This window comes from Bombus terrestris, chromosome 12 (assembly GCF_910591885.1).
Source record: "Bombus terrestris chromosome 12, iyBomTerr1.2, whole genome shotgun sequence".
NCBI classification, from domain to species: Eukaryota; Metazoa; Arthropoda; class Insecta; order Hymenoptera; family Apidae; genus Bombus; species Bombus terrestris.
The window spans coordinates 7,017,294-7,034,798 of NC_063280.1; the positions used below are offsets into that span (position 1 = coordinate 7,017,294).

At 35.6% G+C, this 17,505-nt stretch overlaps 1 protein-coding gene and 2 long non-coding RNA genes across 3 annotated transcripts; 1 reads left to right on the forward strand and 2 right to left on the reverse strand.

Moving 5' to 3' along the window:
- Positions 1 to 93: 93 nt before the first annotated feature.
- LOC100649551 (phosphatidylinositol 4-kinase beta) lies at positions 94 to 8,717 on the reverse strand. Its single transcript, XM_012315184.3, has 12 exons — positions 8,188 to 8,717; positions 6,463 to 6,706; positions 4,772 to 5,724; positions 4,423 to 4,540; positions 4,202 to 4,336; positions 3,945 to 4,108; positions 3,703 to 3,833; positions 3,285 to 3,515; positions 2,879 to 3,193; positions 2,419 to 2,795; positions 1,866 to 2,338; positions 94 to 1,793 (listed from the first exon to the last, which is right to left on the reverse strand). Exons 2-12 carry the CDS (start codon positions 6,642 to 6,644, stop codon positions 1,606 to 1,608), a joined length of 3,267 nt encoding a protein of 1,088 aa, XP_012170574.1. The 5' UTR covers positions 6,645 to 6,706; positions 8,188 to 8,717; the 3' UTR covers positions 94 to 1,605.
- Positions 8,718 to 14,363: 5,646 nt separating this feature from the next.
- Positions 14,364 to 15,546, reverse strand: LOC125386088. The gene is made up of 2 exons (XR_007225939.1): positions 15,470 to 15,546; positions 14,364 to 14,910 (listed from the first exon to the last, which is right to left on the reverse strand). It is a non-coding gene; the product is annotated as an uncharacterized LOC125386088 (long non-coding RNA).
- Positions 14,755 to 17,345, forward strand: LOC110119772. The gene is made up of 2 exons (XR_002308268.2): positions 14,755 to 14,885; positions 15,419 to 17,345. It is a non-coding gene; the product is annotated as an uncharacterized LOC110119772 (long non-coding RNA).
- Positions 17,346 to 17,505: the final 160 nt, after the last annotated feature.

Sequence of the window (17,505 nt, forward strand, 5' to 3'; positions counted from 1 at the left end):
TTAGATTTTATATTTATTTAATAATTGATATTATCAGTAGCTCGTAATTGGTGGCGAAAGAACAAGGCAAATCAGAGATATTAATATTTCAAATTGTACAGAAAATGTAGAATTTATTGTATGAAATCAATGAAAAAACTTGATAACATTTACAATTGCTTATAGTAAACAACAGAATTGCACTAAATATTCAACAAAAATTAGCGCATGGATATTACGTAAATGTACAATATTAAAATGCAATGTATTGAGCATTATGCAATATCAATTATTCTTAATCTCTGATCCACCTTTCTATCATGAGACGGTTACGACAGAAAAAAGAGAGTTAAGACACTTGGAAGTCAGAGGGCCCAGGTTTTATACATGGGCTGGCTCGCTATGACTTTGATTTTACTTCGAACATTCATTCTCAATTAATCTTAACTGATAAGTGATAAAATTTGTCACTTTATGTACAATACCTCTTTACTTTATAATTTACTTACTTAAACGAACATATGCAACGCAGAAATACTATTAAATAACTATCTTCACACAACTAAGATATTTCGCATTATCACTATTAACGTATGTGTGTAATAAGAACATGTAAAAACTTTCAAATGTGATCCTTAACTTTTACTATATAGTTATCCTTAGCATATCATTACAAATAAATGTATTTATAGTAGTAGTAATCTATGAAGTAGGAAATATTTTGAGTATTCGTCTCCTGCTAATATCTGAGCTTGTGTACATGCTTCTTTCACTCGACGACTCCGCAAGAATCTTAAACATCCTATAATTCATCATCGTGGTGGGATTACTTATTGCCGAAAATTAACTACGAAAGGAATTCGACAAAATTTCACGCAATGTATTTATGTACAAACTATAGATTGTCCTTTTTATAATAGATCAGTTTTGTCAGTAGATCAACGCACGTAGTCACTTCACTGTGTTCGGATTTGATCGTCCCGCCATTTTCTACAAATAAGGCACCTTTAACAAATTACGCTGTTATAGGCTATAACGATCTAGCAGTCCAACATTCAGTCAACGTTACAAAATCTGCACCGACGATAGTTAACTTGTAGTTGCCAATAAGGCATACATAGTCATTTTAATGTATATAACAAAACCAATTATACATATCTAATATTACTTAACATAACAATTAAAATTTCATAAATTATTCCCTGTTTCATTTGCTATTCTTTTTTACAGGTATAATGCATAAAATTTTTGTAAACAATATTTTTTCACAAATTATTCTTAATTATTAATAAACGCGATATTTGTACAAATTTCTATAAAAGGTAATTATTATAGTATCTTTTAAGAAACTAAGGAATAATTCAAGAGCAAGTAAAATTAATCTACTGAAATTAGCTTATTCTACATATATTTGGAATAAATCTATTTTTTTTTTAAATAGCATTTCCCATTTATCGATCATACTTGTATGTAATCGAACAATTAACTTCAAAGATAATTTGTGCATAAGGAATGCTATAAAGTTTAAACATTTCTGGAAGAAGTACCACATAAGAAGTACTAACTTAAGTTTTTTTCGCATTCTTGTAAAAATCATTATGCTTGCCATAGAATTCAATATTATTATTAAAGGGTGCCATTTGCGAAATATTGATATCGATCATATAATTTAGTAGACCACGAATGGATACTGGCTTCGACTAAATCCTCCACATGCCGACGTAATTGATCTTCCGTTAATGTAAGATGGAATCTGTTTTTCAGTCCTTGAACCGTTGCTGCTCCACCACTACGGAAACATGGGAGTTGCGATCCTATAATAGGAAATAATAAGTAAATAAATAGTTGTTGAACTATTACATTAAACTTCATGCATAAAATTTTACCTGATAACATTATTTCCACTAGATTTACAATTTTTTCCATATGCTTCCGTGCTGCAATTAATCCTTGTAGAATTAAAGTTTTGAATTCTTGAAATTGTTTAGATTGGCTTCCGCCCATCACTTCCACAAATTCTGGAGTTAATTTGAACGGACTAGTCTCAAATCCTAAGTTTCTTGGCGAAGTCGAAAGAATAAATCCAAAATCTATATGTATTAAGTGTCCATCACTATGAAGTAAAATATTTCCGTTATGACGATCTTTAACCTGAATGAGATAACAGACAAGACAATACGCCGCACAACTTTGAATAAAGTTTCTTTGCGCGATAATAAATGTATCTGACGTAGATGGACCAAATTCTCGTTCAAAATATTGATTAAGCGTTAATTGGCACTGCTTTTTCACCTGGTGAAGTGATACAGTATTTAAAATTGGCTCGATTAAGCCACTATCATTTGATAAGCACAAAATTCTGTAAGATCAAATTTCATATTTAACAAATTGTTCTATAATAAGATGTTAAAATATACGCGATAATAAAGTCGTTCATACTTGTATGGCCGCACCCAGAGAGGCACCTGCTCATCTTGCCAAATTTTTTGTAACATTGAGAGTAACTGTGAAGCAAGAAGTTCTTGCCGAAGATCATCGCCACATTTTACGATAACAGCAAGGAGCCTCCAAGATGCCAAATGGCCATATGGACTGGAAGATCTTATGCGACGTTGTTTTAGTTCCCATGGTTCTTTCAAAACAGCCGCCGATGGATCTTCCGGATCATGATTAAACGTTGCACTAGGCGTAGCAGCCATTTCACTTAACCGCCTCTTTATATCACCAGGTACAAATATTGGTTCTTTACTATCAGATGATTCTTGACTTAACTGAGATATTGTATCTCTATCTTTTGGTTTTCGAAGTTGTAAATACTGTATGGAAGAATAAAATTATTGTAAATTTATATTTTCTTAGATTGGAAGAGGAATAACAAATTTATGATATAAACAAATACCTGTTGTGTGATTTCATCATCTTCTTGACTCCAACAATCGTTAGGATCATCATCAGGAAAATTAAATGCAACTTCCGTACTTCTAACCGAATATGGAGAAATATTTTTAACCGGAGTTTGTCTAATTGGTGGCATGTTTTGTTGCGTTTCTGAAGTGGATATGTTTGATGAACCCATTACATTAGACTGTTCGCCTCCAGTCAAATTTTCTTCAGATTTAGTATGCCTCAATGAACATCCCACTATTTTTGTCGGTACAGGTGATGTATAAATATCTTCTACTTCTAACACTTCAACATAAATTATGTATGGTGCCTACGTGTTTTAAGACATGTTAATATACATTCATAAAAAGAAATCACTAGTTACGATTTGAACAAATATTTAGATTTTCGAAATTCTTCACCTTATCCTTGCTATTAAGGACAGCAGCGTATTGTGGTGGCACTCGTACGATATGATGCGGTATTGAACTGTGCAAAGGAAGCCACACCCTTGCAGGAAGGTTCAAATTGAGAGTATTAAGCTCTGCTATTAATTGAACGGTTTTACTTTCCTTTGTTGGAATAGTTCCAAGTAATTTACCAATAGATATTAATGCTTGTATAAATTCAAGTTCTGGAGCAAGACGTGGCGCCTACAAATACGAAGTTATACTTTAATTAAGTTTGCATAAATAAGATCTAAATATTATATATATATAAAGATAAAGTACAAAATTGAGATTTTATAATCTTTTTTATATTTTTTTTATAAAAAAAATTATAATATAAAGGTCTATAAAAATAAAAAAGATCTAAATATTTCATAAATCATCCAATTACATTGCAAAAACAGTCGGTCTTTTGTCCTCGTAAATCATTTACCACACCTTGGCAGGAATAAAAACAGGTACAACCATTATCAAATGCTCGACCAGAGCTCAGGTCCCCAAGACTTACTTTATTTATTGTACCTTAAAATAAATTGCAAGTATGTGGTGAAATTTGTCATCACATAAAATTTGCTACTTCTATTTTTACTATTTCGGAATAAAATAGAACGTTAATTTATATAATTCGCATACCGGAATGGCTACGACGTAAAGTTTGAAATAATCCAGTGGCATCAGATTGAGATCTTTGGTGTGTCTTTTTATTAGGTGATGTAATGCTTTGCATCGGAGTCAGTGGTGGCGGTGCGGGAGCTTGTAATCCAGTTACACGTTTTTTATTCTCATTTCCTTTTGGCCTAATATTTCATACCAAAAAATAAATATAAAAGATATGTTTTTATATTATTCATAACGTATCTTCGTATTTCTTTTTATTATTTGTTTCCTACCTGAGTTCATCTGAGAGAATAAGATTTTTTAATTTGGTCCCATGAGATTTCTTTTTGGATGGCAAATGAGCATCAGAACTGTATGCATCTAATAGCCAGGCACATTTTAACGAAAAATCAGCCGACTGTCTACACCTAATAAATAAATAAAGTACAATAATTTATGCATTATTTATAGAAATTTTTCAATCTATTATCTTCTTTTACCAAAATATACTTACCTATGGACAAGATATGGATAAAGAACTTCTGTAACATCATGAAGTTGTATATACATCACAACTAACTGTGGCAAGTAGAAGTCCACATCATTATCTGGGAAACTGAACATCTTGTTACCTAGAAAATTTTATACATGTATTTCGTCATTTACAGAACAAATACTTTTGTTGTTACTACTACTACTAAACTACTATTTACTATTATTAAAAACAAATATTTTTAAATATTGTGGACTACTCAATTTATCTCCACATCAATGGAATACTGAAACCAACCTTGATAATACGAAATAATAAATCGAATTAGTTACATGAAATTAACGCATATAAAACTGGCATCAATGCTTACCAAGGTAACTCTGAACGCCAGGTTCTTTAGAATTGAAAAGATAAGAGATCGCCATGGACATGTCGAAAATCTGGCTTTCGAATAATCTGAGCAAACAACCTTCGGATGGTTTCGGTTGTACCGTCTCTTGCCTCCGGCAAACGACACCAGTCTGCTTTTTCACAGCTGCCTCGCTAGTTTCGGATTGCACAGCGGTCCCGCAACACAAAGTCATAGCTGCGCCGGCCAGTTCACTCTGTTTATCGTTCACTGGCGAGACTTCCATGGAATTTTGGAAGTCTCGCGTGTCAACCGTCACACCCATATCGGTGGTGCGTCGTTGTTCGTCGTGCGCGTATTCATGACCCTCGAGTTCTTTGACCGTACAGACGTTATTGGAGCGCGGTTCCTGCGAACCATGATCACCACTGCTCGTATTCTCGTGTTTATGCGGCTCACTACCACTACTACTACAATCACCACCCTTTTTCGAAGAAGGTTCACTCAAGTGCACCAGTTCCACAGGTGACACTGGCACCGACACCGACACTGAGACTGAGACTGGAGTACTACTTTCTTCGCCGTCCATCGCATCCACTGCATCCACGCTATCCATGTCACCTGGCTGGGATAACGAGGAATCGAGGCTCTCACGACTATGCAGGTGGTCGACGCTCGATTCTCTGGTGGCAGCGTTCGTTGCGTCGCTGGAACCGCTATCGGAACCGCAAAGTATACCCGAATCGTCGGATCCGAGGCTGGCTAAATCCTCGCGTTCCCGGCTGCGCGCTTTGCACACCGGTACCGCGGCCGCTTTAGTTACGGGGGCCGGCGTTGTCTCGCATTCTGGACTCGGTGTCACGTCCACTTCCGGGATACGCTGCAGCGCGGAGTCAAGACTTCGATTTCTATGATGATGCGTCAGCGTGGTCGTGTTCGCCTGTGGTACCGGCGGCAATAAAATACCCATTGACCTGCAAACACAGTGTATGCAGTCAAATGAATTTTCGAATCAACGCGCGGCGATCAGCCGGGTTTAATCGTAAAGCTTCTAGCGACCTAAATTGCAATTCTATCGGTTATATACGGTGGCTACAGAAAGTATTTACACACCATTGAATTTATTATAGTATTTAAATACTAATTAATTACGCTGATAGGCAAGGATTAAGTATAATAAATATTAAATAATAAGAATAATAATGCTAAGTAATTACGTCCAAGTGTATATTAAATCTCGTATCGTTTAGTAGCACTCTCGAGAATTTTGTACGACTACAAAAATTTGATACTGTGAAAATGTAATGTAGAACCTGATAAGAAAAACGTTTCGTTAGAAGATAAGGATATATATGTCCAAATACTTTTTGTAGCTACTGTAATTACATAGACAAACCAATATCTAAAATTCGCGTATAGCAATTTTAAAGCAATTTAATGTGCTCTTATACTGATGTAAAGATATTAAAACATTAAAGTTTATTAGTAATTGACATCATTAGATATAATTGAATTCTACGATTATCGATAGACGAACTTTTTGACCAAATTTATACAATATTTGCATTAATTATGTACAACTCTATACATTTATAAACACGAGGATGGTCTATGTACGTAGATAACCGAAGCCAAAGAATCACGTTATCAGACTATAAATATTCTCCGGAAACATATACAACATACTTAGACGGCTGCTTTCATTTACATACCTAAAGTCCAAACTGTGATTTCGTTGATGCGTGGTCAGCCTATTACGGGTGTTGATCGACGGATTTGATCGTCCGTGCACGAGAGGAACATTACAGTTGGCTAATTTATGTCTTTTGATGTGTGCCACGCTTTCCTGGCGTGTCGATCCACCACTAGGTGTTACAGCCACTACTTCACTCATATTAAAGTTGAACGAGCATCAGCTCGGCTAACAGTCATCTGCTGTTCATGTTGATCGTCCACCTACGGAGAATGATATACATACAACGAATCGTTGAGGCGAATTCTCTCATATTAGGAAAATATTTATATACAAAACATACGCGAATTAATTGATGGGAATTACTAAACAATCGACTGATCAGAGATAAAAGATATAATTTTTGAGATATACAATCGGAGATTACATATTATTTTTCATGTTCATTATTTAACGATAATAAATCAAAATCATCATACGATTCGAGTCGGAGCGCAGGTGTTAAGGACGATGAATATAAAGCAAAATACGATAAAGAAATTCATATCTTAGATAGAGATTAAAATGCGTAATTAATGGATCAGTTAATGAATAATGTATCGATTGCCATGTATAATGGAAAAATTGATTGTATATAAAATAGGAGGTAAACAATAATATATCGTTTAAACACTCGCATTTAAAAAGTCAATCGTACTAGTTGTAATCGTCTTACGATTGTATCTTGTCTTTTCATTTAAGTTTTATTCGTAGAAAGAATAAAATTGTATAACTTCACTGCATATATATATATATATATATATCTTGATATCTAAAATTCCGTGACTTGTTTATTATCTCTGCTACAAACGACATTGCCTCGAAACTGTAAAGCTTGTAATCTCGCCTATAAATTAATAACTGTGTGTTTTGTAACGGAAATCCAACGGCAAACATATGTTTTCAATGATCTCATCGTAAATACGATGAATCTGAAATTTCATGAGAAAAGAAGAAAAAATAAAAAGAGTCATCTTTTAGAAATGCAGAACGACGATCAACCACGCAAGGCGGCACCGTGACAGGAGCGTGAAACTCGTGCTAGGTACGAGAAAGTCGAATGCCACTCGGAACAAAGCGTACGTCAGAATTTTGCTCCCTACTCCGTACGTACACTTCTTACGTACCTACGATATATTTCCATTTATTTTTCCGTCGTCTTTCCTTTTTCCGTTTCGCGATTCAAAAAAGGCGAAAGTATTCTTTTTTAACAACGTAAGAAGAAATAACATCGAAACGAAGATTGTGTTTAAAGATTGCTTTCTATGCGTGAACAGTTTTGTATTTATCGCAAATTGAAATCATACGAAACCAGGTTTCTTTCCCGCGAGATTAATCGGTGAGGAGACCAGCCGAGTGAAATCCCTGGGAGAGGAATAATTCAATAAGGAGGAAAATAGAGCGAAGTATAAGCTGCTGTATGCCGGCTTTTTACTCTCCCTCTTTTACTCAGGGACTCGTCCTTCCGCTCGGTTCGTATTCACTCACTAGCCAGCAGTGGTGCAGCGATGGGTGTGCCAGAAGCATAGAAATCAACCACTGCCTCAATATTGACACCCGTTAGATCCACACCCCCATAGATATTGTATCTCTCCCTTATTCGTATCGCTACACGATTCAATCAATTGTACCTACTAATCCTTATTCTTTTATATAGAACGATACAGTGTCGAATGATAATAAACGGAATGTCAATACAACTTACCTCGTACTTGAATTCAGAACTGTGTTGCGATTGGGACTGCACCATGCGTGGACGTCTTCAATTTTGTCTGTGTAGCGCGTATGATAGACTACGATTGAATAGTATACAGAACAAGGAGCTAGAGGAAATGGTAGGAGAAAGAGAAAGAGAAAAAGAAAGGATGACGATGATGCAGCGAACCCCGCGAGTACGCAAAATGCCACTAGGTGCGAAAAAGACAACAAGATATCCTTTCCAATGGCAGATTCAGACTGTCACGCACCGCCTTGTCGTCATTCGTTTTCAGCCGATTTTGCACAATGCGTGGCTACGCCCTATATGTTCGCGCACAGAATCACACTTCATCACTTTCGTTTTTATCCTAGCGAATTGCAACAAACACAGAGACGAATACTCTACGCGGGTTTTTTTTCGGGTTCCGGACTGCAACCAAAAACATGCACGAACCGAATCTCCGTGCCAACGCAAAAGGCGACGTCGCCAAGCTCGACTACTTTTCGCACGACGACGCACTGAATACTACTCTGCACACTGCTGCCAACGAAAGAGATGCAAAGTCCAGGTGGCCATTACGTAGTAACGCTTCGCGATATGAGAGAACCCTGTACTTGATAATAATTGCTATAAACCTAATTATCATTGTTTGAAATTGAATACAATCTGAGTTTATTTCTATTACTTTTAAGTATCTTTAGTAATTTTATATCACATAATACCATCTTTCTTTGTTACAAAAGAAATTGGATCGTGATTTACAAGAGATAAAGAGTAAGATTTCAAATAAAATTATAAGTTATGAAAAATTAAATCTATCTATATAACCTATTTTTTAGTACAAATCGGTTATAGATGTTTCAAATTTCCATCTCTCTTAATTATTTGAAATAATATTATATTTCGAATGAATTTAAACGAAAGTGATCAAGAGATTTCGAACCTATTCGCCCCTGAACGCACATGTGCACGTATACAATTATGAATGCTGTGTATGTGTATTTTGTTGATACTGTAGCCAGTCTGACAATATCAGTATGTTTCTATTTACATCGACGCACTTGCAGTTATGATAACAATGCTGTATGAGTTTCCCGTATCAAAAATATCAGATCGAAATAACAAATACGTATAAATTCTACGATAATTAAATACATTTCAAATCATTTTGCTTGGATCGTTGTCAAAGAATACCCATACGTAAATAATTATCTATACTCCAGACAATTAGAAATAAAGATTCATTAATACCTGAATAATAAGCTATCGATGACTGCGTTTATTATGTTTTACATGGGGTTTAGTGAACGACTGGGTTTAGGTTGGCAGTGGCGGGTTGAGAGCTGGAATAGGAAAGGTCGTACAACCGTAAGTGCAGCCGTACTCTATGTACTAAGCTGGAGACCGGCATCGGAAACATTAGGAATTCGTGCTCCAGATGTATCTGCATACCAACGTATGTATATAAACAAGCATTAAATCTTCCATTTAAATTACCTATGAGACACAGACGCTGTTCTTTTTACACGTGCAATGACAAAGATGCAAAGGCCATACACATTTATCTTACATCGCGATAATTATTTATATCATTTGGCCATTAATTTGCTTGTTTGTATAACAATAATCATATTTTATTTCAAATATGTACGCGACCAAAAGAACATTATGTTACACGAGCAAAATTAATATTCTATAACGCTAATATGTACAATCTCTCATAATTATATCTTTTATCGTAAATGTAAATGAACTTTATATCATGAACTTTATACGCGATTATTAATTTTTTGTTATAATAAAATGTATAATCTTCTTCTTTACACCTACGTATTTTTACAACGAAGCGAATATCCGCGAATCTTTATAGTAAAAGCGAATAGTCGATGCTTCCTGTAATTTTATACGCTTTCTAACCGTACATAAAAGTGAAGAGTAATACATACGACTAACTGTCATCGATTGTTTGACAATCGTCAAGCTAGGCTACTTGAGGCGCAAGATGATTTCACTTTTCACTAGTTTTCACCGAGTATCATTCATCCAATTTGCCGCGTATTATTTTAATTCGTAGTTCAGCAATAAGATGTACTCATCTTCATTAGGCGTTACGAAATACCCACATACCGAGTTGCGGCAGATGCTTTTCCCGTTTACTCCTAACCCAAAGAAATAAAATGTATGCTCTATCTACATTATAAACTCTATGTAGAGTTCAATATGCGATTCTCCGAATATAAGACAAACATGAACTAATTACAAGAAAAGAAGGAATGGAAATAATTATGGTTTCTGTAATTCACTGACGAAACGGAAGAATATGTTTATTTCTAAGGAAACGAAAATTATTCGTTTATTGTTAGTACTGGCAGCAACTTTATGTGAGATGCTGGCGTCGAGCCCATAAACACTGCAAGAGAATTTTACTATATTATGATTTATCATGTAGTAACGACGTGTACAGGTTTTTTCTTTTTCATTTTTTGTATAATTAGTTATTATTCATAGTTTGAATTTTAGTCTTTCCTTTGCATAATATGGAAAATCTAAGTGCCTGTAACGACTACGAGCAACCACAGAACGATCAATCAAGTAAGCAGAAAAATAGCCAAGAGTTCCGCTGAAGCTTCGTCCAATTGCACCTGTGGGTCTTCCTCGAAGAATTAGTCACTGGAAGCGATATAATCGTTAAAGCAGCACGATTGCATGCTTCGTACGATTTGCTAATGTAAACAGAACCGCTAATCGTACGGCATTTTGCAACTTCCTATGCTTTTCAGGTTCACCATATCAATAATTCTTGACCTATTCGATGTACCAATGACTGATCGGAAAACGCGGAAAAGCGGCAGATTAAAAAAAGCTATATTTGCGATTACGATTTTTAAAAAAACTATCTATAATCGTCCGTTATGTAAGTTCTTCAATCAGGTTGGGTACATTCAGATTGGGAACATTCCTCGATCAAACTCCACTGGTTGCATACTGGAAACTATTGGAAACGGGATATTCAAACACCAACGTTGCAGCTACAGGACAGGGACCAACATGGACTTCCCTTACCCCTCTTCTAGCTTCTCCTAATGTCGTACGTCGTACGTCCGAGCGTATAGAGCATAGGGTTATGCCATGCGGCATACGGTATATACCCACACCCAATGATGAAACGTAGTCACCTTAGCAGCGGTGCTCATAATCACATGCTCGCGTGCACTCGTTACATTTGTCAATATATGCACAGGCTTTTTTTTAAATATATGTAGAAGACTTTGTACACATAACATGTGAAAGAAAGACACGTTTGCATGGTATGAAAACCTTATAAAAGAATTATCCTCTCGACGTAAAACATCATAATATATAATACATTGTAACTATGTATACATGTAATATATGCAAATACATGCATACATCGCGGATGTTAGTGGACTGGATATTAAACAGTCGGAAACGTAGAATTTCAAACGCCGGCGTCTGAACTGATTGACCTTTGGTACAAGAATTCAAAAACATGAATTAAAAAGGTGCGATCTACAAGAACGATCAATGTATATTTATATGTATCAGCATTTCTTTTTCCAGATTGCACGAACATGTTTGTCAAACTATCGGTTATCTGAGGGCGTTGAATTTTAAGTATAACATGAGAAGTGGAAAGACAGCAGTCGCGACGGCTCGCTGAAGTCTGAACCTGTGTCGCATCGTTTCAAGACAGCCTTGACCTTCTGTTACAACGCCAATTGGATTCAGAAGCTTTCTTATTCCAGACTCTTCTCTTGAATTACTCAAATTGGAATAACAAAGCTTCTGAACAAACTTCTATAAAATATTCTGATATTGTTTGTCTTGTGAATTTCGCATGCGCGCGTATTTGCCGTATTACATAATACGTCGCAAATCAGAGATATAGGTTTTCGTGGATTCGTTCGTAGCCCGCTAACTGCGGTTATTTTCAAAAAGCTCAGTAATTTCCTCACTATTATTTCTTTATGTAACTGCGAGTTCTCAGTGAATCATCGGTTTTCCAGTTGTATTAGCGCCGATTATATGCCGATTATACTGGCATTCTTTTTACATACGCAGTCCTTGATGCACATACATGTATACATTTTTTCCTTCGGTTCTTATCGTGAGCATTCTTCCGCACGGTACGATTAACCTTATTGATAAAGCCTGTACGTGAATGACTTGTAGATGTGTTGCTGCTCGTCCTTCCTGCTTCGAGATGTATCACCGACGCATTTGATTTGACGCATTTTACGTACGACAGCAAATGGTTATTTGCTACGACGCTTCTTCTTTCACGATCGCAAGTTATTTTCTCAAAATTCTAAACAGTTCAATTTTATGTACACACGTGTCTTAGGCAATTTGTCCAAGTTCTCTTTATTCTGGCAGAGACATACGCTTGATCCCATATTTCGCTAAGATTTCTCCTCTTCGTTCTACTTTCAGTACAGATGCTCCATCATAATAGTTTCTATTTTCGGTTGGAGGGTTGGCTACATGATGTAGGTGCAGATGTTCACTGCTGAGCTAAAAGCGTTTAGGGGAGAAGGTCGAGCCTGGTGCTACGCATTTTTAGGAGACTAATAGACAAATAGATGAACTGGATCTGTTTTTTCAGGGGCATACCTACCCGACGATCGCGAAAGTGAATATCGGACTATTTTTTATCGGGGGAAACGAACTACAAACAACGAATTGAAATTAAAAAAGGGGCAAAAGATAATCTTCTTACACGATAACTATGTACGACGTTATATACTATTGCGCATGAGTACTATGTAAACTCTGAACGTTATTGGTATTGTAGAACAAGGACAATTGAAGTCGTGATAAAAATACAAAGGACGCTATAAAGTCACTAAAGTAGTAAACGAAATAGTACGCGTAAAGAAAAGAATGAATGAAGTGGAGTGACGTCCGCCAAAGACGGCCTTCAAAGTATATTCAAGTATTCTATGTTAATGCACTTAGATTCGATTATAAATATGGTCATATACGTGATAAATATTAAACAACCTAGTGGCACTTTATACAAAAATAACATCACGAAATAATATCTTTTCTATAATGTAAATCTCATTTGCAAAGATAAAGAAACACTTTTTGAAACGAATATAAAATTGTGGATAGTGACAAGTTTACTTAACAAAGAGTGTCCCAGAAAAGGCTTTATCATTTAACTTCAATTCACGCGAATTCCAGGTCGTTGATACTCTCAAGCAATCACGCGAAGAACGCGGAGTATCAAGAGGCATCAGACTTCGCTTTTATTCAATTAATTGTCCGGCATATGTCACTTCGTAACTGCTGACCGACAGCATTTGCGAATGTACACAGAAAGGAATCAGGAGAAATATTTCATGTAAAAGAATATTGGACACGATCTTCACCTTCGTATCCATCTCACTTCTGGTTCAAATGTTTAATATGTAATTTGGCAAATTAAATTATAGTACATTTTGTATGCAACTTTTATATTAAATCTTGAACTATATACTTCCCTGCAGTGTACTATATACCATAAACAGAATAGCGAGCATAAAGTTACAACACTATGTACATATCAAATTTCCACTTCGTTCCCACAGACATCGTTTCTTATGAAATTAGGTATTGAGCTCATACTTTCAAGTGTCTTTCAGCGTTGCTAGTTAAGTTCAAAATAAATATGCACGATGAAAATTATCACAGATTTTAATCACGAATCAAAACTTGAACCAACAATTCTACGATCGCTATCAAGTTTATTATGGTGCACTGTGTATTCTGTTACGATTCTAAGACAAATGTATAATACAGCAATAAATCTGATAAATGTGCAAAGTCAAAAATCACAATACAGGGTACAAAATGTTTGAAGCATGTTTGAATGTAATATTGCGGATAAGTTAAACTATAAAATTATCTTTTTACAAAATAAATATATATAATTAATAAATTTATTTTTCTTATTGTCTAAATTAGAAATTAGATTAAGAAGGATTTTCTAAACTGATAGGAGAACTTCGGATGTTAATACAAGCAACGATATTTAAGTGGTAAATATATGTATGTGGTGTAGTAATATTTATATACAATAAATAGTAAAATATCATTGCTATGTTTTTAATAAATAGGTATTTAGTTTTGTAGACTGGTGACTCCATAAGAAACGTAATAAGTGCTGCTTCTAATTATTAATTTCCCATTAATTTGTATATTCTACTAAAATTCAAATGTCGTTACTACAGATTGATCAAATGGTGGTATATTATTTATAAGCGATAGTGTGCATACATAATTCGTCGATATATAAATATATTGATTTGTACGATCAAGCAGTAACCGGTAGTACGCTCTTCCAGTTATCCGTTTCCTCCGTTTGTCCCTTTCTTCCTCTCATTGTCTCCTTTTGGCTTTTTACATATGTACGTGCCTCGACCAATAATACGATGCACGTACGTTCATTCATAGAACGCTAACGTGGTTTCAGAGTACATACCGTGTACGGTTTAGTTGTAATCAAGTAAGATACGGACACCATGAGTGGCAACCTTGCGGACAAGATGACACGTATGCATAGTCGGATGTGCATAGCATACGGTCGCATTGGCTGTCGACGATTGACTGACATCCCATTCATTCTTGCTACAAAGGCGGCCGATAATTGTAGAGCGGTCGATCATACCTTACGTTAAAATTTTGTTAATGACTGCGTATGTAGAACTCCTTCTTTAAATACTAAAAGCAACGAAAAATTAGGAAACGACTTAATACTATATATGATAAAAATTTGTTAACCTAAAACTCTATGACATAAACACGCAAATGATTAAGAATAGAGTTATAGTAGGAATTTATGGGTTTACAGAATGTACGTAATATGCAAAAATATAAAAAAATATTTAAACTAAAGTACTCATTGTTAATATAAAAGGAGTGAAATAAATCTTTAATTAGGTTACACGTAAACGTAAGAACATAAATTTGTATAAAAATGTGCAGTCTATTCGCGATATATCGTGTCGTTATCGAAATAAAAAAAAAGATTTGCGGACTATGAAATACGATCTGCGCGGCAAGGCTTTCCGAAGGCTACACCTAAGATATGTATAATATTTAAAGCCCATATACATTTTCAACTTTAATAACGCGCAATTGAGTAAAATAGTACGTAGACAGAGAGATTTATAGGCCTTCTCGGCTAGTAACACTGTTTGTTAACATCGCTGCACTTTCCATATTCCAGAAATTTCACCGTTTACCTCGTAATCGGATCAAGTATCGGAGATGGACTTACTTTTAGTCGAAGCGTCTATTCTCGGGCATGGAACTTGAGGCAAGTCGAAGCAGCACATTTCATTATACCGAAGTGCAGTAGCAATTTTCTACGATGTCGTTGAGCTTGTTTTCGCTCGTCCCGTTATAAAATTAGTTTGTCAATTTTGCGTTAATTTTCCGGTATTAGAAGTAACCGGGACATAGAAAGACCAGGGGAATGGGAAACGGAGGGGGAAGGGTTGCCGTAAGTACTTCGAAAAAATTGCGAAAATACACGGAATGTCGTCTGAGAAAAAAAAAGAAATATCGTGCGATGATGTTAGATCGTTCGCCATAACGAATTGCTCGAAAATAGTATCACCCTTTTTATTGTCATTTTCGACGAACAATAAGACAACTTCGTTATTCGTGCATAATTTTACGGATCGCGTGATCCACATAAAAGAGCTGGATGCTTAATCAGAACCGCGAACGTTCACTTTTGTTTTACTCGTACAGCCTTCAAACTGTCGAAATCAAGAAATATTACACAATGAGTGTATCGTATCGTAAATGAAAACTACTGGAAGGTAAGAGTACAACTAGTTTCCAAGTGTTATAATTTTACAACAGCGGCCGATCTCTAATTCGCATTGTACACCAAAGAGAACACGTACATTACCGCCATGGAATATCCACGTTTAATTATCCGCTGCATGCTTTCTATAAGTGAATAACTTTCACTGCTTATCGATATTAAGATGCTCTGTGAATGTTTGGAACGTTGTTTATCGCCAAATTTCCCTGCACCTTGACGGGCAATGATTCCCGAAATTATTTATCGTGAAAGTTATTAATTAAAATCCAGCGTAACTTCTGCCTCGTGCATATCAGTGTCCAAAGACCTTTGAACATGTTCGTCATCAGGCAATAAATGCAAAGTGCATACGGAACCTTTTTTGTGACGATATGCGTAACGCCAGATGTGACGCTACTTTCACAGAAAAGCCAGCATCATTCGTCTACGTATACCACAGGTTCTCGAGTACAATAGTAGCTTATATTTTTAAGCATATGACGTAGGTAGGAGACAGTACGGATGGTAAACGGTAGATCGTAGACGTGACTGTCTGGTTACGAATAGACTTATTTCAACGATCGGTGTCATCGGGACTGTGGTCAAGCAACGGCCACAACCACCTTGGCACGGATTCTTAATTGAGCAGTAACTGACGAATTCATTGTTCCCGCACAGATTCGTTACGTTTCGATGAGATTTCTTGACTACCGCACTTTTACGATCTATACCGTCATAAAAGAAAGGTGTAAGATATTTCTATTCTTGACCTCGACCTCGATCTAGGATCACACGATGACTACGATCTAGGATCTAGTATTCGATTTCCAATTCGATTTTCGTTCGATCATTAAAATAACAATGACCAGGGATATTTTGACGCGGAACATAACAGGCTGAATTTATTATCAAGAACCTTTGCCACGACTGTCATATTCAACTAATGTCCCTATACGAATTCATTTGGGAGGGATTCAAAGAGAGTCGATACTTTTGGAGGAATGTAAATTCTTAAAGTGATCGTGCGAATGACAGGCGTGACCTTGCCCCAAGTTTTGAACATCTAAACTATCTGCATAATTTGCATCGATCAATATTGCAGTGAATCATTGTCAAAATATTCTTATTTTCACGTAAGTTCTACGCTAACAATGCAAGTATATACTTGTATTTTCTGAAGTCTTATCAATGATTAACGAGTACTTATCGAAGAAATATTCCTCACGATATTATATGCTACTGATAACAATTATACAATCGAAAAATGTTTCAAGGCGATAAAAAAGCTAAACTCGTTTGTTCACGTATTTAAATAAAGGATTGATTCAGCCAGAAAATATATTCCGTTCTAATATTTCATAAATCGAATTGGTTTAGGCATGTCTGATTATTATTTTCTTTCTTTGATCTTTTGATTATACTAACTTTAATCGGGTGAAAGCTCGATATATATAGAAAGCAGTACAAAATATAATAGTGATATGCATAGTATATCTGGA

Coding starts and splice junctions, on each gene's coding strand:
- LOC100649551 (XM_012315184.3), bottom strand. CDS start 6,644: ATGAGTGAAGTAGTGGCTGTAACACCTAGTGGTGGATCGACACGCCAG. Junction 4,337..4,422: donor TATCCATATCTTGTCCATAG/GTAAGTATATTT, acceptor TTTATTTATTAG/GTGTAGACAGTCGGCTGATT. Junction 2,796..2,878: donor ATGATGAAATCACACAACAG/GTATTTGTTTAT, acceptor TCTTCCATACAG/TATTTACAACTTCGAAAACC.